We start from the raw sequence: 22,885 nt of genomic DNA on the forward strand, positions 1-22,885 counted from the left end.
ATGTCACCTCCACACTGAGTGAGGTCTGTATGACGATGAGGCCAGACCACACCGCCTAGATGTCTCAGTCCCCACACCCGTCTGCAGGACTGCTCCCACAGGGGCTGAGGCTCACATTGTGGGGACGGCCTGGCTTCTAGTCCTGGGTGAAGACTCTTGAACCCCACAGCGCATGGCCAACCCCACAGAGTCTGGCCCCCATCCCGCTCTCAGAGTATGGGCCCGCATGCTGGCGCACCTGACGTTCTCGTGGCGGTACATGTACATGGTGTTGAACTGCTGCTGGTCCTTCTGGCTCTCGTCCTTCTTCATGTCCTTCAGCATCTCATCAGCCACATGCTTGGGCAGGATGGAAAGCATAAGGTTCTCCTGAAGGAGGAAGAGAGGGTTGGCATGGAGGCAGGGGCTGGCCTGGACCCTTCCACGGGCAGGTTTGGACACCTCCGGCAACAGACGTGCGCCAGGGCCGGCTGACCCTCTGGGGGCCTTCCAGCCTTCCAGCGCAGACCACACGCTGGAAAGTAGCCAGAGGCCCAGGGCAGCAGCTTCCTGTGCCGAGCAGGCTCGGGGCTGCACCTGAGCATCTTTAGGGCCCTGACGGGAGTCAGAAACCATGGGAAACCCACACCTCTGCACCTCAAGAGCATCCTCAAGGGCCACAGGAAGGCGACAGTTCCCGAGTGGGCCTGTTCTCGTCTAGCCCCCGCGCTGGGAGCCCAAGGGCAAGACGCTGCGTCACCCGCCCCGCATCACACAGAGCAATCACTCAGGAATTCTCACTCAACATGACTGAAGAAGACCTTCTGCCCACCAGATAGCATGCTGGGTACCAATGCTACCCAGCAAGTGAGTCTCTGCTCTCAGAGGGCTGAGGGTCTCATGGGGGGGGGGGGGGGGGGGGACAGGTGAATGTGCCCACTGCAGTGCTACTGCAGTGGTAAGTGCCAAGACAAGTGAGGGAGAGCAGAGCAGGGGAGGAAGAAGGAAGGAAGGGTGCCAGAACCAGCAGGTGTGTTGGGGGCAATCAGGAGGACTTCCTGGAAATGAGGTCTGAAGCGTGAGATGCTGAGGACATCCTGTCCTACACAAGGCACAGAGAGATCTACGTCCCCAGGTTCAGGGACCTGCAGGTTTTCCAGGGGAGGCAGGAATGGGGAACCACAGCCTAGGAGGTGGGTTTGGACAGCAGCAGTGGGGGGGTGGGAGGTGGCACACTGCCACCTGTGGCCGAATCTGGCTGCTGCCTGAGTGCTCGATTGAGGTCTCGCTGGCCTCCAGCCACGCTCGCTTGTCTCCATGCCATCTACGGCGGTCTTCTTGCTGCAACAGCAGAGCTGAGTTGTGACAGAGAACATATGGCCTGCAAAACTGGAAGGGCTCTCCTGGTCCTTTCCAGAAAACGCCAGCTGACCCCTGGTTCTGCACCACGATGGGCCTCATGTGCCAGGCAAGGAAAGGGCCTCTCCTTCTCGAAAGCTGCAGAGAGGGACCAGGGCAGAGGGGTGTGACATGGCAGAGTGGGGCAGGGTGACCAGTTACAGTCATCTGGGCAGAGTGAGTGGGACAGGTCCCTGGCTGGGGCCTCTGGGTGCAAGGTGCCGGTCTCTGGATTAAGGAACAGAGAAGCACAGAGAAGCAAGGGGAGACAGGGCTGGTCTGGGCCGCGCTGCAGGCAGACGCTGAGCTGGCCTGCAGGCTGAGGCTGCGGCACGGGTCAGGCTGAGCAGCAGGGGACCGGGCAGGAGACAGCCCCGGGAGGAGGTGCCAGGAGGGGAAGCCAGGCTGAGAAGCCCAGGCAGGGCACCCTGCCCTGTGCCCCGAGAGGGGAGGCCAGTGATGACGGGACTGGTGGAGAGAAAGCTGAGGTCGCAGGTCAAGCTGAGGTTTGCAGGATGGAAGCCAGAAAACGTCAAGGGGGACAGGAAATGTGGCTGGGGTGAGGCTGACCTGAGGCCTGGGCAGCGAGGCAGCAAGACCTGAGGTCGGCCTGGGAGAAGTCGGGGAGGCAGCGCAAGTGGTGGTACAGGAGGGGACAGAGAGGCTGGATCTGACCCCTCTGGTAACGTGGTTCTGAGTGCCCAGGCCATGGGGTGCAGAGGTCAGCCGACGGACAGGGAAGAGTAAGACGGGAGGTTGCACAGGAGGTCCAGGAGTCTAGGCTGCCAGCTGCGGAGACACCTGGGAGCAGGGGTGGCCAGAAAGCCAAGAGCTGCCGCCTGCGTCCTCAGTGCCTGAGGCCTGACCAGGGGTTCCTGGACCACGGGGAAACCGAGGCTGCGGGCCCAGGCCTTAGCAGGGACGCCAGCCTGGTGGGTACAGGAGTAGGAGACCTCGCCTCCCACCGAGGCCTGGGCAGGGGGAGGGCCTTGTTCTCTGCTGTATTCCGTGAGCCCTGGGGCAGAGGATCCAGCTCTGTCTTAAGCGCACCTGCTCTGGGGCAGGAGAACCAGGTGTGGAGGTTCTGTTCCTCTTCTCAGGGTGGGGCAGCCAAGAGGCCCCCAGAGTCTGGGGCCCCCCGTAAGGCAGAGGCCTGGCACCCACCTCCTCCGGAGAAGACGGCTGTGCTGTAGGGGCAGCCCATCCCCCCGCTCCCAGGCCAGTCTGCAGATCAGGGCCCCCGCCTGCTCAGCCATCGTACAGCAGGAAGGTCCTCGCACTCGTCCCTCCTGCTCGTGGCAAGTGACAGGAATGACGAGGCGCGTGCCCCTCGGCTCCGCGTGCCCAGCTCTAGCCTGAAGCACTCAGCGATCGCTCTTATTCTCCCATTTCCCCAGCTCGCTCTCTTGCTGCTAAAAGCCTCGCAAGTGGCACCACCGCAGGGGAGTGAGAAGCCAAGATAACGCAGCGTGTCCTGCCGTTCCTGAGCCCAGGAAGTAGCACCGGGTCTCCCGGCCCCACAGCCGGGCACAGCCAGGGCGGGGCTCCAGGACCCGGGGGCTCCGTGCACCCATCCCTCTGCCCAGTGTGGTGAGGGGGCTTCTGGAACCGAGCTAAACCCAAGCACCGTGGAGCACGCACTCAGCTTGGGAAGGACAGGGGCCACTAGGAGGATTCTCAAGACAAGCCGGAGACCCGGGGCCCGGCCAGCAACTGGGGCAGCCCAGGGGGAGAGCTGCTGGAGTCCTGGGGGTCCCAGCCCACCCCCAAGTTCCAGGCCCTGGTCTGGCGACCCCCAGGCTGGCAGGGATAGGACGGTGCAGTGGCAAAGCCACCGCAGGCTGGCTCTGGGCCCCACAGCCTAGCTCAGATCCCTGTCCTGCCACTGACTCACTGCACGATACAGGCTACTGCTAACTGCCCCGTGCCCTGGTTTCCTTGTTGGTAAAGCAGCACGAAGTGACCCCTTCCCGTCCGACATGGGGGACAGCGCCTGCACATGGCAAGGGCTCGATATACTGCAGCTGTTGTCACCTGAGAAGTGTTACTTGGGAGTGTGGTGACAGCAGGTGCCTCAGGAAGATGAGGCCTAGACTTCCTCTGGGCTTCCGAGTCGCCCACAGATTTATAGCTTAAGCATCCCAGTGGGGCGTCCAGGGGGAGCAGAAAGTCCTTGAGGTCACTTGGCCAGGCCTAAGGACTCTATCTGGTCCAGGCACAACGATGAAGGGGATATAAAGACGTGTCTGCCTTTCTCTCCTGCTCTCCCTCCATCCCCTCCCTGCCTTGCCACGTGTGCACGCAGGTGCTCCTAAGGGTAGGAAGAGGTAGATGTGCGAGGAGCTGGGGGAGGGCCGGCCGGCCGGCCTGGGGAGGAGGGCACTCAGGTGTGCGAGGGAGGGGTCACGGGACACCAAGGATCAGGAAAGTCACGATGCTGTGCTGGGCTCCCGGCCAACCAGCCAGTGCAGCCCCAACAAGCAGCACCCACGCGGTCAGGCCTTTCCTGCGCTCTCAGACCCCGCCTCTAAACCCTGCTCCTCCAGAGGAGCCTGTGGGGGCTCCCTGGGAACCAATCCAGTCCTGCGAGGTGTTCCTGGCCCCTGACCACAGTCCCGATTTCCCTGAAAGCACAGCCAGGCCCCTTGAGGGGCACAGGGCCACCCAGAGCAGCTAAGGCATGTGGCTTAGTCTCCCCAGAATAGAGGCAGAACCCGCTCTTCCTAAAATAGCAACTACTGTATGTTTCAGAAGTCATAAGAATGTTCCAAGCCTCTGACCCATTAATGTCTCTCCTGGGACTTCTTCCAACAGAAAGATCCAAGGGAAGTAAAAAAGACATATGTGCAAGAACTTCAATGTAACGTCGCTTATACTTGTGGAAAAGACCAGGCAGCCCAAATGCCCAGCAAGAGGCTCCTTCAACGGGGGCACATCCTTCGGATGAATCTCAAAAATGATCACGGTGACAAGAGCGGTGATAAGAAAATGGCCAAAGAGAAAAAGACACAACCCCGTATCCTGAGGAGATGCAGACCCACGGGTGCCCCTGAATCAAGGCAGAAGAGTATGCACGCAGGACAACAGGGTAATCTAACCTGGTAAATAAATGGAAGCCAGAGAAAACTTGAAATGTTTTTCAAAACTGCTGTATGGTTATACTACTTACTGTTTCAAAAACACGTTTTAAACTGGAAATAAACAGACAACTTCCTGTTGCCGCCAGCTGTGACCCTGACCCCAGCTTGAGTGTAATGAGCAGATTTCTTAGAAAGGGAAGGACCCTGCGAGTCCACTGGGCCGACTCCGGACTCCCATGTCTGCCTGGATGTGAGCTGAGGAAGGAGACTGATGGTCTCGGGTTCGGAGCCAGGAGGGGACCCCCACCCCCCAGCCCAAGGCGGGGTGGTAGAGGTTCTCACCGAGAGCTAAGTGACAGGACGATCACCCTGGGCTGGTTCCTTTCTGTCGTTCGCAAATAACTGCCACTCGACCAGGCAAGTGGACACTAGCGACCGGTATCAAAACGGTCCCTCTTCCTTGCTAAAGCTTCTTCATCCGTCCTATATTTTCATATTCGTGTAATACTGCCTCTATTTGGCAGGTGACCAAACCAGGGTGTGGAGGAATTAAGTGGTTTATCCCAGGTTCCTCAGAGTTAGTGATGGATCCAGAACTAGAACCCAGGGCTCTTGGGCCAAAAGAACGGGTGGGATTTTCTTGTTCGCCAGGGGATGTGCTTTTCACACACCAATTCTCTCATCCACGTTGGATGCTATTGTGCTGCAAATGTAAAGGGAGAGGAAGTGCCCAAATCTTCTCTAGTAAGGACCTGACACAGCTGCTCTAGAAACCCCCATGAGGACTCTCCCAGTGGGGGAGCCCACTGGAACATTCTGTGAGCCCCAGTGCTTGTAGACTTGTGTGGGGCCACCTGGCTACTTCTGAGGTGGGTCCTCCTTACAGAAGGGGACCCGGCTGAGACCTCTGGGTGCCTCAGCATGGCGGCCCAGCAATGACCAGACCACCCTGGGGCCTCAGGGAGGGCAGGCGGGGCCAGTGGCAGCTGTGGAAGTTCCTTCTGATGGGTCAGTAGAGGAGACGAGACTCCTGGCTCTCCACGATGGACCCTGGGCAGACCACAGTGACGTCCCTCAGCCTCAGGACCCCTTCCTCACAGGCAGAGGGGAAGAGAAAGGGGTCCACCCCACCTAAGTGACGGCAGTGGACCTTGAATGTAACCAACAGGCCCAACAGGGCTCGGAGATGCCGAGTCACCCCAGAGCTGTGACAGACGCCAGCTGTGGCAGCCTCAGAAGGCCTCCCCCCCCCATGGCACGTGCACAGCACGATGCCAACCCAACCGAGTGCAAGGGGCCCAAGTATAGTTAATATGGGAAACTTGGCATCATTCCATCATTCCACACTGCTACCAGGAGAGGACTCTACGGTGAGTCCCTGGCCGTCTGGGCTCGGGGAGGTACCTGGTGAGTTGAGCCCATCCCTCAGGACCTAGGGCCCCACAGCCCAGTCGGGCCTTCTGAGCGGCAGCCTCCGCATCACCTGAGGCTGGTTCCTCACGAGGCCCAGATACCCTCAGGCAACTCGTGACCACTCTAGGAGCGTTCCAGAACGATTTCCCTGAGGAAACAGTTCACCTAGGTCCTCATTAGGGAGTGACCGCAAGGGGCAGGTGCCTGAGGCCAGGCATCAACGGTGGGCCGAGGGGCTGGGAACCCACCCAGAGAAGAGTGGGCGCTGCGGTGACAGAGCAGCCTTCAAGCCCAAGGCTGTGTAGAAAAGGCATGGCGCTCACCCTGGAGGTTCTCACGAGAGGAAGCTAATGAGGGAAGGCTTTGGGGAACAGACTGCTGCTTCTAGGGCACGAAGAATGTTCTGAGAGTCAAAGCAGTTCAAACAAAGAATGTGCTGCCCTGAGAGCTAGCGAGCTCCCGTCCCGGACCCTGGGTGGGAAGCCTACGCATGCCACTCAGCAGGAGGGAGTCACCCACAGGATGGAAGACTGGCCCAGGGCCCTGCAACCTGGGTCCACACAGACCGAGAATGTGGGTAAGCTGCCTCGCGTGGTCTCTCGGCCCTGCAGAGCTTTGATGGCTATCCTAAAAATACACACACACACACAGTCAAGGCCTTGACCTCTCTGGAAAAAGAGCCAAATGAGGCAAAAGAAAGAACAAGCCTTGAAAAGGTCCAGTAGGCTTTCTGGGTAGAGCGAAGAAGTGACCCAAATCCCAGGGGGAAGCACTGGAGGCCCGCTCTGGGGGCTGTGCAGATGGGGGGGCAGGGGGCTGGCTGGGGTGCAGCGTGTGTCCTGGGCCCCGGGCAGGGGTCTGTAAGCACTGCTGCACTGCTCGGGTGGGCCGTGAGCCCCTGACCGGGGCGGTCCGTCAGCATGGCCTCCGCCAGGCTCCGGGAAGGAGACACCGAGCCCGCTTCTCAGCGGTGACTCACGCCAGGCCTCGCCTTGGTGCTGGCCCAAGTCTGAGGCAGAGGCGGAGGCCCGCGTGGTTCCCAGCAGCCCTGATGAGGCAGTCAGGAGTTAATTACAGCAAGGTGGCCAGCAGGGATTTGATACATGAGCTTGGCTGCTGAGAAGCTACGTTTCTGCAACATCCTTGCCAAGGGGCAGGAGGAGGCAGAGAGACTTAAAATGCAGAGTGAAATCAGCAGAGTTCAGGTAGCTGGCGGGGGCGGGGGGGGGGGGGTGCGCATCTGCATGAAGCAAGCATGTGATGTCTGCATGCTGTGTCCTTGTGTGCCCACGTGGGTCCTATGTGTGTACTATGTGCACGCGCGCGCACACACACACATCACCTACAAGCCATCACAGGGTGTGAGCAGATGCACAGCTGTCCGCAAATATATCTGCTCTGAGCCCGATTTCACCAGATTCTTGGAGTTTCCCAAGCCACTTAAAAGCCAAAAATGGTCAATGGATCCCAACAGGTACCTGTCCTGGCCCAACCAGCTGAGCAGAAGAGGCAGCAGAAGGATGGAAATGAGGAGCAGGAGGACCTGGGCCGCCAGCCCTGGGAGGTCAGCACCCACACAGCTCACCTCTCCGACGAGAGGGTGAAGGGCCACAACATGTGGAACCTGGAAACCCCCGTGCTGCCGTGTGCATGGGCCAGGCAGCCACCGTCTAGACTAGGGACCCACACGGGCGGCTGTTGCATCCAAAGACACGGTAACCACCTCACCCAAAGAACAGTCACTGGTTATCTCTGCAAGTCTCCAGGAGCTCAGATGGCCAGGGTACTCAGGTCACCTGGGGGTGACTGGTCTCACAGGGCAGGAGTGTTTTGCCATCTTCAGCAAAGGGCTGTGGGAATTCATAGGGAGCTCAAGGACCAGTGTCTCTTGAAACAAGACCTTCCAATGTGAAGACAGGCTCTGAACCAGCATCCCCAGAGTCTCACAAGTTGTCGGTTCCAAGGAGGAAGCAGGGCCACACTTAATCTCAGCCTTGGGGGCAGGGTCAGGGGGAGCCAGACTAGCAGGTCACCACCAGGCCATATCATCTGCAACAGTGCACAAATCACCCAGACCCTGGGTCAGCCCAGAACTCTGACCCTGCTGGAGGAGAAGAGGGACACTAAGCCTGGGACTCTAGTGACTTGCCTGGACTCCTATATGGTCTCCAGTGACAGGGGCTACTGTGTGGGCCAAGGTGACTGCAATCTCAGGAGACGTTTGGGCCCTTTGGGCCCAAAGACAGCTGCGTGCGTGGTATCTGCAGCCCTCCCCTAGTGTGGTTGGCACAGAGCAGATACTCCTCGGAGGTTTGGTGAGATAATGAGCTGTCAACCAGGAGCTGTGGCCCCAGAGGCAAGCCATCACCCTCTAGAACAGCACTGTTAGAACTTCCTGCAATCAAACCAATGTTTTGTAGCCCGTGCTATCCTACATGGTAGCCACTGGCCACTTGTTGCTACTGAGCAGGAGATGTGGCTAGCGCAACAGAGGCACAGGTTTTTTTACATTTTAGCTAATTTAAATGTTAATAGCCACATATGACTAATGGCTCCCACATCAGCCCATACAGCTCTAGAACACTGTAGCAAGTAAGTGAGGTTTCTGTGCCAACTCTAGTAACAGAGAGCCTCTGCCTTGAGGAGGAGGCTGAGGCCACATCTGTGATCAGTGGGGCAAGACCTGCAGTGGCTGCGGTGGAAGCACAACCACGGGCGGAAAGCAACAGCTCAACCCACCCCAGGCGTGAAGGTTCCAGTGGGTTTACAGATTAGCCTTCCACCTGTGAGGGTTGCTGGTGGTTTGGTTTCGCTCACTTTGCCTCCTCCCTGCGGAGCAGTAAGTCTGGCCAATGTTTTCCTGAAGGTAGCTCCCACCTGCCTTCACTCTCCAGGCCTTGGCGCAGGCACTGCGGGAGGAATCGGTCAGCCACGCTTCCCTCACCACCTCCACACTCAGCCCTCGCTAACCCACCTCCGCCCTTCCACGCGGATCAGGACTCCATTCCCCCCAGCATGCACTGGCCGGTGCCCAGCCCTCTTCTTGAAAAGCCCACCCGAGAATACCCGCCCCCCCCCCCATCTTGCTAACTCCAGCTCCCAGCACGCTTCTCTGGGCCGCCGCCGCCTTCCCGGGCCCTGGGATGCGGACTCTGCAGCGATCTACTTTGTGCTCACAGACTGCTTTCTTGCTGCAGGTTCAAGAGAGCCCCAGAACTGCAGCATCCCAGCCTGGCCGCAGCCAGATCCTGTGGTTCTCCTGCCCCGTGTTCCTTTTGCCGACCTGGGCCTGTCGCATCGTGTTCCCAACCATGCAGGCCTGGACACAGAGGGGCTGGCTGACCAGAGGCAGTCACTGCAGAAACGGACATTTGTAGAGGGAGCTGCTCCTCCTTTTGTGCTTCTTCTGGATGGCTTCTGGAAGGCCCTGAGAGCCTCTGGGGCAGTGCTCAGCCCAGCACCTGGTAGCAAAATCACCTCCCACTACCTTTGAGTACAAGTGATAAGTGTTCCCCACATGCCCTTTGGCTGCCAACTTTCTCTGGGCTTGAGGCACTGTCCTACTAGGCCCACCATCCTCACCCCTGGAGGGCCCATCAGGGGCCTGCTGGCCGCACGAGTAGCACACAGGATAAGATGTGTCTCATCAGCTATCTTCCTGGACGTCTGTAAGACTGACTCTCCACCCACCACCAAACACCTGTGCCTCTCACCATCCTCCTCCTTCCAATTGCCTCCCAGCCAAAATCCTGACGGCCACCATGGACTCCCCACTCTCCCACCTCCCGTGCCACTCAGCAGTGAATCCTGTTGGCTCTGCCTTCAAAAAACATCCAGAATCCTTCTCCTTATCACCTCCATCCCAGTCTGAGCCACTATCCTCTCTTCCTAAAATTACTGCACTGCTTCTTATTGGTCTCCCCACTTCCACTACTATCCCTTTCCACCAGCAGGCAGACTAATTCATTTAAAACCTATAACCCATGACGCGTGGGTGGCTCAGTGGTTGAGCATCTGCCTTCCGCTCAGGGCATGGTCCCAGGTCTGGGGATCAAGTCCCAGGTCTGGGGATGGAGTCCCCACATCGGGCTCCCTGTGGGGAGTCTGCTTCTCCCTCTATGTCTCTGCCTCTCTCTCTCTCATGAATAGATAAAATCTTTAAAACCTACAACCCTCCAATGCCTCCCATCTCCCTCAGGGGAAAAGCCGTGGTCCTTAGAAAGCCCTTAAGACTGGACCCCCACCACCTCCCTGCCTCACCTCCTACCTCTCTCTTCCCCATCACTTCTACTCCACCTGCACCCTCTGCCATAATGTCATGTGAACATACCTCAGAGCCTTTGCACTTACTGCTACCTCTCCCTAATCACTGCATGGCTCACACTCTGACTTCTGGTCTCTGCTCAAAGCTCACTTTATCAGAAAGCCTTCTCTGGCCACATGATATTAAATGGCAGCCTTCCTTCACCCCAAGCAATTCCTACACTCCTCCTGCTTTGCACACCACCTTCCTACCTGATAATAGCATATGCTCATTTATTTAATATCTGTCTCCCCCACTGGAATCTGTTCTGCTTATAACTGTATCCCTAGTGCCAAGAACACTGCCCACAGTATTTGTGGGGGGAAAAATGCTCTCTTTTAGACCTTTTAACAATCTCATTCCATTCCCATTTTCACATAGGAACAGGCTCAGGGGCAGCCTGGGTGGCTCAGTGGTTTAGCGCCACCTTCAGCCCAGGGTGTGGTCCTGGAGACTGGGGATCGAGTCCCGTGTCAGGCTCCCTGCATGGAGCCTGCTTCTCCCTCTGCCTGTGTCTGTGCCCCTCTCTCTCTCTCCCCCGCCCCATGTTTCTCATGAATAAATAAAATCTTTAAAAAAAAAAAAAAAAAAAGGAACAGGCTCAGAGGGCATAAGTGACTGGCTCAAGGGCATATGGCAAGTAAGCAGGCTGGTGAGGATGTGAATGCAAGTCTTACTCTCGAGCCCTGTGTTGTTATATCTTTCTATTTTCTAAGGCAGTCAAATACTCACTTTTATACAGAACGTCCACATTTTTAAGTATTAGAAATTTCTCAAACTCTGCACAGGTCAAACAAAGCAGATACCGACAGGCCACATGTGGTCCAGAGATGACACACCTGAAACTCCTAAGACACAGAACAGAACAGAAGCCCTTGCCAGGAGGGAGTGCGTACCAACCCTCCGCTGGGTTTGCTGTGATGATTCAATGAGATAATCCAGGAAAAACACAGCCCAGGGCTTGACACAAAGTAACTCCAATAAACTAGCCCCTAACTAAACAAAGAGGTTGGTCCTCTAGCCAGAAAAAGGCAGGGATGCACCACAATCCTGGCCAAACCGGTCACAGACAGCAGACCCTAAAACCAGGGATAAATATGCTGCGGGAGGATGTGGCAAGGGCTCCGACCCTCCAGGGCCAGCAGGGCCCCGGCTCGGAAGCCACAGAGCCAGACACAGCGCTGTCTGCAGGCCCGTCACCGCCACCGGCGCCGGGGGCTGCCTGACACAGCACACGTCCTCCCGCGGCCACGAGCCCGCCAAGGCTTTGGAACCACCTGTCCTCCTCTGTGGGCTCGTCACCTGCATTATCTACAACGTGGGTTTGTTGTGCTGAACCCTGAAGCGTCAGGATGGAGAACATTCTATGGAATCCAAGAGGTCGGGGTTGGAACCAGCAGGAGCACGGGTTCCTACTTGGCGCCATGGCAAACTCGCCTTCTGGTTTTTCTCAAACCAAGACGCATTCGAGGCTAAAATCAAACTTAAAAAATATTAGATACGTTCATGAGTGGGTATGAGCAGGTGTATCTTGAGGTTGACGGCGGGGCGCGGGGCCTCTGCGGCGGTCTAGCGGGCGAGGGTCTGTCCGGCCCACGTCAGAGGCTGATGGCCGAGAGCCTGGCACAGGGCCACCCCGCAGGGAGCCGGGGCCTCCCCCCCCCCCCCCCCCGGCTCTGTGCCGCCTCCCCGCCCCGCGCAGCCCCCAGGAGGCAGCCCCAGCCCCCACGCACGTGCACGGGCACCAGAGGCCCGACCCCAGGGCAACAGGTGGCTGGGCTCCGTGTGCATGTGGCTCTGTCTCGCTCTGTCTGTGGGTCTGTCTCTCCCGCCCCAACCTCTCGTGAGGCTACCCTCTGCCTTACCCCCAGAGTGAAAGGCCTTGCAGGGGATGGCGAGGAGGGCCACGCAAGGAGATGGCGAGGAGGGCCACGCAAGGAGACAGCGAGGAGGGCCACGCAAGGAGACAAAAAATGGCTGAGCTTACGAATGCAGCACTCCTGAGTCCCAAGCTCTGGGGCTCCCACGCGGGAAGTCTGTGACTCTCAGGGTAAATGGGTGGCTCTTCCCTCCAAGGCCTCGAGGGCAGAAGGTCACCCTGTGACCCTTGCCCTTTTCCCTCACCCGGAGTGAGGGAAAGACTCTGGCATGAGGAGGAAATGCCATCTCCCCGGTCACGGTGACCCTAGGCGCTGGGTTGGAGGAGGAAGAAAGGCAGAGAAGGGGTGGCCCTGTCCCGCATGGCCCCCAGGAGCTCAACAGGAAACCACCCAGCGTCCGCCTCCAGCGTGCTCCCCAGGGTGCCCCAGAGAAGGTGACCCCGCCCGCTGGCCCTCACCAGGGCCGGAAGATGCTTTCATGACCTAGAACCGACCCTGCACAGCCAGCCCTGGGCTCTCCCTCCTCACCTCTGACAGCTGGGGCTGAGGGCAGCCCTCTGGTCCCCGTCTAATGGAGTGTGGTCCAAAGGAAGTGGCACCTCTGCCCTCTGCTGTCGCCTCTCTATCCAGGCCAGCATCCTCCCTGGAGCCCGCCCCACTGCCTGGGAAGGTAACTCTGAGCACGAGATCCAGAGCAGCTCACCGTTCTGTCCTCTGTACCTGGTGACAGGTCCGTGCTGGGCGGATTTCCTGTGTGCCTGCTGTTACCAGGTGGCAGCTGGGGCACTTAGCAACCCTCAAGGTGCCCAACTAAACCCTGGAGTATGGCCACATGGCAATAAAGAAAAACAACTCCAGTTCTCCAGCCTCTGGGCTTCCTGCTCTACCCTAACAGGCCCATGGAGCTGGGGAGACCGGAGAGAGGCCCCACGTCCATCCTGATGCCCTCTGTGTCACAGGCAGATGCCAAGATCTGCCTACAAAGTGAGCTATGTGAGCTAGCACACTGCTGCATGTCTGTAAGGGCCACCCTTCGGGGGCTTCAGTCCACAAGGACCTCAGAGGGTGAGGCCCACTCCGCCCCGAAGAAAGGAGACTGCAGCTAGGGAGCCCCCAGCAGCCCAGCACCTCCATCCCACTTCTTTTCACTACCCAGACATGCCCACCTGGGAGACAAAGGCGGGCGGAAGCCCGCATAGCAAGGCTTGGGGGTGCTTTGTACCTTCCTGGGGCCATGGCTGGTGGCCCATCTGTCAGGACTTGCCTGCCATTAGCAGGAGGTTGGTCGAGGTTGGTCGTCTTCACAAAGGCTAGTACCACCCCCCAGGTGAGAGACAACAGGGTCAGAGGAGGAGGAGGCCACACAGCCGCCAGGGCAGGCCTTCCCCTCAGCACAGGGCACTTCTTCCCAAGGAAGCTTAGAAAACAAGATAAATACACGCTGACATGATAAAAAGTAAGACATGAACCGTGGTAACTAAAATTCTGAAATGAAGCCTCCTCTGCAAAGGATATACTGAGCATATTTTAATTGGGAATTTTTAAAAAGACATTTAAACACTGTGAACTGCAACGGTGGCCAGTGACCTCAAACAGCTCCCCAGACAGAAGCCACATCCCAACCAGTTTCTGTTTCATCTCCTAGAACTTTCTGCAGCTCTTTCTAGCATTTTCACATCTATGATCCTGTTTTAATTCTCCCCAGAGGTCTTCGCAGGAGGACAGTGCAATGGGATGGCTGACCTCTACCCTCTTGTTTGCACTCAGCCCACCTTCTTAGGAGGTAAAGTCAGTCCCACTCCCCAGAGAGGGACGGAGCTGGGTCTCATCCTACCTCCTGCCCCTCCCCACCAGCCAATGTCTCCAGGGCAGGAGCCAGCGTGACAGCAGCTAAGAGCTGTAAACCAATTCACAGTGATTAGACTCATCTAAATGATTGCTAAACAACTTCATGACCATGGTATACTCTTTAATCCTATTTTTTCAGAAAACTAAACTGAACACCGGAACAGGCAGCGTGCCAAGATCGCACTGTGAGAAGGTGGGAAGCTCCAGGCTCACCATCCCCCAGAAAATGCTAGAGGAAGCGATGGACACAAATCCCAGGTCCACGCTCAGCGGTGGGCTTTACCTCTGGCACAGCTTTCAGGCTCTGGTGTTGGCCACTCTGGGTAGCGTGCACAGGACAATGGGGGAGTGGATGTGTGCAACGACACCAGGCGCCTGACCTTACGAGCAAGGAAAAGAACCTGCTGCTCAGGGCTGTCCCTACGCTCACCAGGGGCCATTCTGTACGGTTTTAAAAATCAAGCTTGAGGAAAAAAAAAAAAAATCAAGCTTGGGTATGGGATTTTCTTTGGAGTGATGAACACGCTTTGGAGCTAGAGGTGGTGCTTGCACAGCATCAGGAAGGGGCTCAACCACATGTTTTCTATAGTTAACTTGACGTTATAAGAATGTCACCTCGATGAAAAGGAGAAAGAAAAATAAGCAAACATGGAAAGTTCTGAAACCTTTTCTAGCTGAGAGCACAATTTAACACACTGTATTTTTTAAACTTATTTTTAAAAGAAACACCCAAACAATGGAAAGTTTGGGTGGTCTTTTCTATACTTCTATCTTCAGATTTTTGTCCAGCAACGACAGTATGATAGGAGACAGCTTAGGTGCCTCCTAGGTCCAGGCATCATGCTAAACAGACATTTTACATCTAGTGCCCACAGTAGCCGTGTGACACAGGCATACAGGCTCAATGATCTGGTTCTTGCTGCTATTCTTAACAGCTATCTATGAGAGTAAGGTGTTACTTCTATAATCAGTTTAAGATGGCTAGGACACTCTCAAAACACAAAAGAAGAAAAAAAAACTTAGAGGAATAATTCCCTATCAATGTTTCTTTTTTCTTTATACTTGTCTGTGTTTACCAAATACTGTACAATGTATGCTAAAAAAATACAAACAAGAAAACCTCTCCCAAACCTCAGCCTACCTGGCTGTGACTTGACCCAAATGAGTAAAGAGCAGGAAACTGCTCACGGGATGCCACTGCTGCCATGTGGGTATCATCCCTGCCACTGGGGTTCTCAAATAGGCATTTTTGGAGGAGCTGTAGGGTTCCATATCCAAGAAACACTTTCTCAATAAACAAGGAAAATTAACTGCCTAAGTGCATTCTTGTTCATCACTGGGAGGAGTGTAAATTCTTTGGACCTCTAAATGAGACAATTCGGTAACATTTCTCAACATTAACAATGGATGTGTCTGGTTTCTCAAAAATTAGAACTACTACATGACCCAGCAATTCTACTTCTGGGTATACACCCCAAGGAATTGGGAGCAGAGAGTCAAACAGGTACCTGTCCACCCATGTTCACAACAGCTCTGTTCATGACAGCTGGGAGGTGGAAACAACCCAAGTGTCCATCCACAAGTGGGGGGATAGACAGATGTAGTATATGCAGGCAGAGAGTATTATTCCACTTTAAAAAAGAAGGAAGTCCCAACATGGGTGGTACCACAGCTCAACTCTGAGAGGGCATTATGCAATGTACAATAAGCCAGTTGCAGAAGGACATGATTCCACTTATCATGAGGTACCTAGGAAATGTAAACTCATACAGTGATAGAAGGTAGGACGATGGTGGCCAGGGGAAAGGAGGATGGGGAGCTAATATTCAATGGCCACAGAGTTTCAGTTTGAGATGATGACTAAGTCCTGGAAACAAATCGTGGTGCAGGTTTTACAACACTGGGAAGGTAATTTAATGCCACCCAACTCCATACTTAGGAGCCCAGTTAAATAATGTTACTTCCCTATCACGGAATACAATGCAGTTGTTAACAAGGATGAGGCAATGCATCATAGCCTTAGAACCCTCTTGAAGACAGCAGGTGAAAGATCTGATGAAGAGGGGATATAGTGCTTGCATGCATATGCAAAGTCTGTGTCGCAGATCTGGAAATAACTGGAATCTCGAAAGGGTATGTAAGACATGACGGTGGCTGGCTGAGGGATGGCAGAGCGGATGGCCGTTCAGGGAAACTTATTTTCCATGGTGTAACCTTTGGGATTTTATTCCACGTACACCTTCCTAATTTTATACCATGCATGCTTTTAGCTACTTAAAAATTCACTTCAAGAAATTTAAGATAATGTCCAACCTTTGTTTCTTGCCACTATAGAGGATTCCAAGGCAGAGCAGAGGGGTGAGGTCCTGGAGAAGAGGGAGCCTCTTATGAAATAGTCCTTCTAGGGTTTTAATTCAAACTATTTCCTAAGAGGAGGAACAACAGAAACCAGCTCTCAGACTAATACCCAGACCTAAAGCTTCTCAACCCCACACTGGATCAAGGTGAGCTGCAAGAGAAATAAATCTTCTCTGGAGAGAGACATCCTCCAGAGACCCTACTATTCTCCATACATGATATTCAGCATTTAATTTACCCAGAATTTTCTTTTTTTTTTTTTTTTTTTTTTTTTTTGAAAAAGGCCAGGATGCCATGAGATGGCAAAAATTAATAGGGAAAAACCCAAAATCAATAGGGAAAAGCAGATCCATTGATACATCAGATACTGCAGCTGTCAGAGCCTTTAAAATGTTTCACATGCTCCAAAGAATTGATGACAAAAACAGAGAACTTAACTAGAGAATTGGAATCAGTTTTGTTTTGTTTTTTCTAAAGTAAGTGGAAATTCTTAGAAATGAAAAAAAAATACAATACTGAAATTAAGGATTCAACAGATGAGCTCAAGCCTTGATTTAACAAAGCAGATAAGAGGATTAGTAACCTGGAAGTAAGGTCAGTAAAAATATTCGGTCTGAAGCCCAGAAAGGAAAAAAAAAAAAAAGAAAGATTTATGGAACATGGTAAAAATGTCTAATAAAGACATGTAGAGTCCTGGAAGGAAAGGGTGGAATGAGGCAAAAAGGTACTGGCTGGAAATTTCAAAGCCGATGAAAGACGTCAAGCCATCAATTCAAGAGGCTCTTCAAATACCAGGCAGAGTAACTGCAAAGAAAAGTGCTAAGCACATCATTATGAAACCGTGGACACCAAAGACAAATTGTAAAAGCAACCGGAGGGAAAACACACATGATTTTAAAAGGAGCAATAGTGTGTCTGACAGCTCGCATTTCAACAAAAATAGTAGAAGCTGCAGGATCACAGAATGATGCCTTCAAAGGGCTCAGAGTAAAGCAGAGTTAACCTAGAATTCCACCTCCAACAAAAAGCAAATTTCGAAACTGAAAGCAAAATAAACACATTTCCAGCAATTAGAAATAGAATTTATCACCAAAAGACCTTCATGAAAAGTGACACTACAGGGAATTCTTCAAGAAGATGGAAGCACAAAAATGAAGGAATGAATGGAGAATATCCACGAGGGCAGAATGGGGGCAGATGTGCATACTGGCTATTCGCCGTGGAAGATTGCAATCAATCATCTTTTGGGGCTTCAAATATACGTTGAATTAAAATACATTACAATAGCCAGAAAGTCTGGGCGAGGGGAACTGAGTGTTGTGAGGTCCTTGCAACTGTGACCAAAAAGGTAAAGGTACTAATTTGGGGTAGAGGCAAATGCATCATGACTGACACGTATTGACATTATTTCATTCTTGAAAGATATTCTGATGCATTGAGTAAAATGCATGTTGTCCTTAAGTGCATCAAACTCATTAAAAAAAGCAAAAAAAGCAAGGTCAAAAATCAAGTCCTGACAGATTTTAAAGGACTGATATCATACAGGGTATGTTCTCCGACTGGAGCAGAAATAAACTAAAAATCAATAAGGAAAATATGACCTTAAAAATTCCCTGGATGGGCAGCCCGGGTGGCTCAGCGGTTTAGCGCTGCCTTCAGCCCAGGGCCTGATCCTGGAGACCTGGGATCAAGTCCCACATCGGGCTCCCTGCGTGGAGCCTGCTTCTCTCTCTGCCTGTGTCTCTGCCTCTCGCTTTGTCTCTCATGAATAAATAAATAAAATCTTAAAAAAAAATTCCCTGGATGTTTGCAATTTGATTAATGCACTCTCAAATAGCTCATGAATCAAAGACATCTTGATGGAAATTAGAAACTAAAGAACAATGGAAAAATAGGACATAACAAAATTTGTAGAAGAAAGTGAAAGCAAGTAATGAGGGAAACCCATAGCATTAGGTGCCTGTTTTAGAAAAGAAAAATGCTAAAAAAATTGCTAACATTAGTTAAATTCCATCTTGAGAAGGTAAAAATGAACATGATGCTAACCCTGAAGAAAGCAGAAGAAAATCAAAGGTAAAAACATAATGAATTATGGAAGTATACAAAGAAAGCAACAAAAAGGCAGTTCACTGAAAAGGCTCAAACATTAATAAACCTCAGCAAGACAGATTAAGGACCAAAAAAAGGGCACAAACTACCAATATCAGTAAGGGAAGGGAACAGCACTACAAATCCCACAGACAAGATTTAAAAAAAAAAAGGATAAACATGTCAAAAATGTGTCATGTGAAATGGATAAGTTCCTGAAAAAACAAAAACGTTCTATAACTTATACAAAAAACCCCCCCAAAACCAAAATCCTTATACCTGTGAGGGAAATTGAATCTCATAAAGAGAACTCCTGAGCCACAGGGCTTCACTTTACAACTCTGTAAAGAACCTGTATGTTCTTCAAGCTCTCCCAGACTAGAAAAAGAAAGCACTTCTCAAATTATTTCCGAAGTCGGGCACAATGATGATGCCCAAACCTGCCAAGGACACGGGAAGGGAATAAAATTGCAAGCAGATCTTCCTGCAGTCACGAGTCCTAAAGGAAACACAAGCAAACTGCAACGCACGGTGGTGCTGGTGGGCTGCAGCATCATGCCCCTCCTATTGGTAACAGTGCTTTTCTCGTTTCCAGAGGGATTCACTTGTATTATCTCATTTTCACCAAGGGTTTTTATTTTCACGTATACTTTACACGTAGGGAAACTGAGGCCCAAAGAGGTGAGGATGCTATCCCAAGGTCACACGAGTTAGAGCTGGGTGAGACAAATTCATTCCACTTGATGGATATTTACAGGCATCTGCTGTGTCCCAGCTAGGCCTGGGCACGTACGTTTGTGCCTCTCCTATCACCGTACCTCCCTTCTGCGTCCCTGGACCTGTTATTCCTCCAGCCAATGTCCGCTCTGCTGCTGTGGCCCTGGGCAGGCACCAGAGTGGAGCAGCCGCATGGCCTGGACAGGCTGCTAGCGCCCCCTGGCTGCTATGTGGCGTTCAGGAGTCCTGGAACACACAGGAGTGGCCCTCTCCGCCAGGCCCCAGGCTCCAGATGCTGACCCTGCCCAGAGGGGGCATCAGAAGATGCCCATGCACCGTATGGCCTGTGCACTGCAGCCGATCATCACCATTTCCAAGCTCAACAGGCTACAAAACACTTGTGTCTGTGTTTCTACCTTCAGGAAACCCTATAAGACAAACATCAATACTCTTGCTTTGCAAATGAGGAAAGCAAGGCTCAAAGAGGGGGATAATGCATCTAAATTACCTTTGCAGAGAATAACAGATTCAGGTGAGACGCAGGACCATTCTCACCACATCAGGAACCAACACCCCACCCCCACCCCCAAGCACTGTTTGATGCGGCTAAAGATGTCCTGGGGTATACCAATTACACACTGTGAGACACAAGACTGACAGGTGTGCTGAAAACTGCACAAATACCATATGTAAAAAAGGAACTCCTGACCTAGCTAATGTAGCATTTTTTAACGTAGAGAACCCAGAGGAATGCTTCCGCAGGAGGAGAGATGAGCTCCAAAGAGAAGACAGCAGAAAAACCAGAAACTGAAGACCATCTTTCAAGAGACTCTGTAACGCCAGTAAAGCAGGCTCCATACATACATTCAGGCAGGAACAGCTCCTGGATAACCACAGGATACGGGGATGGAGACAAGGAGAGAAACACAAAGAGCTGCCAAGCTTGAACTTGGCCTTTTGTCACAACGGAGGCTGGGGAGATTCCCCTTCTAAAGTCTGCCTTCTGAAGAAGCTGGATCTGAGGCCCAGCTCAGAAGCTTCTAGATCTCCTTGGTAAGCAGAGAGAGAAAACACATCCTCAGGACTCCTCAGCAAACAACTCAGGGTGTGCCTTTGCATAGCACCGTCTAGGGGAGGTGAGGCTTGCCAGTGGGGCTCCCTGGCGAGGGTTCCAGAGTAGTGGCCCCCAAAACTATAGCTCTATCCATGTGAGTGGCAGGGTCTGTGAAAACAGCAATTTCAGTGAATCCAGAGCCAACACCACTACCTGAACACAAAATGACATTGTTCCCGGCAGAGAGAACCCTATATTTTCAACCGATCGAGTTCATGAGGGTGAAATGAGCCTATGGATCACGGGAAGTTGGATGTATGTAATTTCTGCAGACCTTCGAAAGGCATTTTGAGATGAATCCAGACCAGAAACTATTTAAAAGACCGAATCACATGAGAACCGGGTGGATCAGGCTGGAGTAAAGCCAGTAAACAAAGAGCAGGGACAGGAGGCACTTCTCTCCATGGAAAAGTATAAACAGCGAGGTCCCCAGGGGTTGGACTGGTTTTACTTCTTCATCAGTGACTTAGGAGGAGGAAGCAGGAACCTGCCCCATGCATGAAGGAAATGTGGTGCTCTAGGTGGAGGGGAGCGGGCTGCTGGGCCTCACCCAGGAAGCTGCCCACTACGGCTGGGCCCACCAGGGCCGCAGAGACCATGGTTCTGGGTGCACTGAGGGTGCGCACACCCTGTAGCCCTAGAACCAGAAAGGGGGGCAGGGGAGGACGAATGTGAAGTGACGCCCATGGGGGGAAAACATTCAAAATAAACACACAGAACTTTTTTTGCCTGAGAGAGGAACGCAGGGAGTCATTGGTGACTACTTGAGTCAATGGATTCTTTTTTTTTTTTTTTTTAAGATTTTATTTACTTGAGAGAGAGAGAGAGAGAATGCAAGCACAAGCAGGGGGAGGGGAAGAGGAGGAAGTGGAATCCCGTCCCAGGATCCTGGGATCATGACCTGAGCTGAAGGTAGATGCTTAACCGACTGAGCCACCCTGGCACCCCATCGTATTTCTTTAAAAAGTTTTAAATTATAGGGGGAAAAAAACCAGAAGGAGGGGAGATTTAGGTCAACTACGGAGGAGTTACGAGGGAGTTTCCAGCAAGAGATGCTCCTTGAAGTCAGGAGGAGCCCTCTGAGGGCAGGAGGCGGCCCACCTGACCCTGGCAGGTGAACTGCAAGCCCCATGGAGCACTGGGGGCCACGGCACCAGGCCCACCCCCTTCCAGACTGCCCCAAGGCCACCCTGGAGGGGCCTCTGGAGGCCTGAACCATACCTGCTGCTGGCTCTGCTCCTCCAGATTCATCTTCACCTCCAGTGACTGGCGGGCCTCCAGGAAGGCTTTTCGGTGCTTGCGGTCGGCCATGTAGTAGGACATGATGCCCACGACGATGGCGCACAGGTAGAGGAAGACGTTGGCCAGGATCTGTGCCCCGAGAAGAGAAAAGGACAATGATGAAGGAGCCTGCTCAAGAGGAGGGATGGAGAAGGGGGGTGCAGGTGGTAACGAAAAGCAAACCCCTAGCCGCTCAGTGTCCACGGGGGACCCCAGAGAGCGGCTGACCTCAATGAGGTACTTAGGTCTCACTTGCCATGGACAGGTGAGGCCCAGGTCTGGGAGGCTGGTGGAGGGGCTGTTCTCCCCTCCTGCTTCACATCATAGCTAACCTGGCCAATCCTGCCCACCTGTGGGGCCTGGGCAGTCCCTTTGCTACCCAATTCATTCATTCACTCACTCATTTGTTCAACCACCACTTACTGAGGACTTATTAGGTGCCCTTAGGTGCTGTGCTGATTAGCGCGGCAGGGGAGTATACAAAACCCAGATCACTAGCCAGGAGTGTATAATCCTAAAAGCTGCAGGTTGTATGGAAATATCACAGGAGATGTGAAGCAGTCCAGGGCTAACTCGCAGTCATCACGCTACCTCACATGGGGTACCACAGGTATGTAGGGGTCTGGGATTCACGTACATCCTCTCAGCCAACCTCACCTGCCAGGACTGGTGTCCAGGTCCCCTGAGGAAGCTACAGGAAGGGGAAAGGGCAGCTGTGGGGCCACACATCTGTTCTGCAAGCTCAGTATTTTGGCACAAAGGCCTTCTTAGGCACTGAGAGTCTGCTCCTCCATCCTTGATACTCACAGGCTCTCCTAGGTGTCTGTGGTACTCAGTCTGCTTCCACAGGCTGCTGGGACCGCAGACCCAACTGTCTCCTGTCACAGGTAACCTTCGATATGAACCTGAACATCCAAACCACATCCAATTTCCCGGTGCTTATTGCTAATGGCCATAGGCCTTTGACCCATGTGGGGCTGGACTCGGTTCTAGCTCCTCCCACTTCTCCAAAGCCACCTGCCAGGAGCCATCTGCAACGAGGCCCATTTCCAGGTCTGTCCCACCCCCTTCCCCAAGGCCAGCTCATGCCCTTCCTCCCCACCTGGGTCCCTGAGGTTCTGCCGGGGACCTCCTCTTCTCAGGCAGAAGTTGGTAGCTGAGATGTGGGTAGGGAGGCTGAAGTGCATTTCTGGCCTTATGGAAAGAAAATGTTCTCCTAGCAAAGTAGAATGTTTTCTGAATAGGTGAAAAATGTGGGGAAGTCAATTTTAGATTTTTGAACAAGATGGTTTAATAAACAATAAGAGAGATTAATTAACTCTGACATGAATTTTCTGGGACTCCTGGTTATACCATATGCCTCTCTGTTTCTGTTTCATCAGGGCTGATCGATGCCAACCCTGGGGACCCACCACCTCCGGCAGAA

At 53.2% G+C, this 22,885-nt stretch overlaps 1 protein-coding gene across 2 annotated transcripts in view; it reads right to left on the bottom strand.

The window, feature by feature from the left end:
* Positions 1-22,885, bottom strand: part of ADCY3 (adenylate cyclase 3) — an 85,076-nt gene that overhangs the window by 21,442 nt on the left and 40,749 nt on the right. For both annotated transcript variants that reach the window (XM_038560937.1, XM_038560936.1), the window contains 2 exons: positions 21,400-21,549; positions 239-369 (listed from right to left, as the gene is read on the bottom strand). In XM_038560937.1, the coding sequence (XP_038416865.1) occupies positions 239-369; positions 21,400-21,549 (281 nt within the window). The remainder of the gene's footprint in view (positions 1-238; positions 370-21,399; positions 21,550-22,885) is intronic.

Source organism: Canis lupus, chromosome 17 (assembly GCF_011100685.1).
Source record: "Canis lupus familiaris isolate Mischka breed German Shepherd chromosome 17, alternate assembly UU_Cfam_GSD_1.0, whole genome shotgun sequence".
In the NCBI taxonomy this organism is placed as follows: domain Eukaryota; kingdom Metazoa; phylum Chordata; class Mammalia; order Carnivora; family Canidae; genus Canis; species Canis lupus.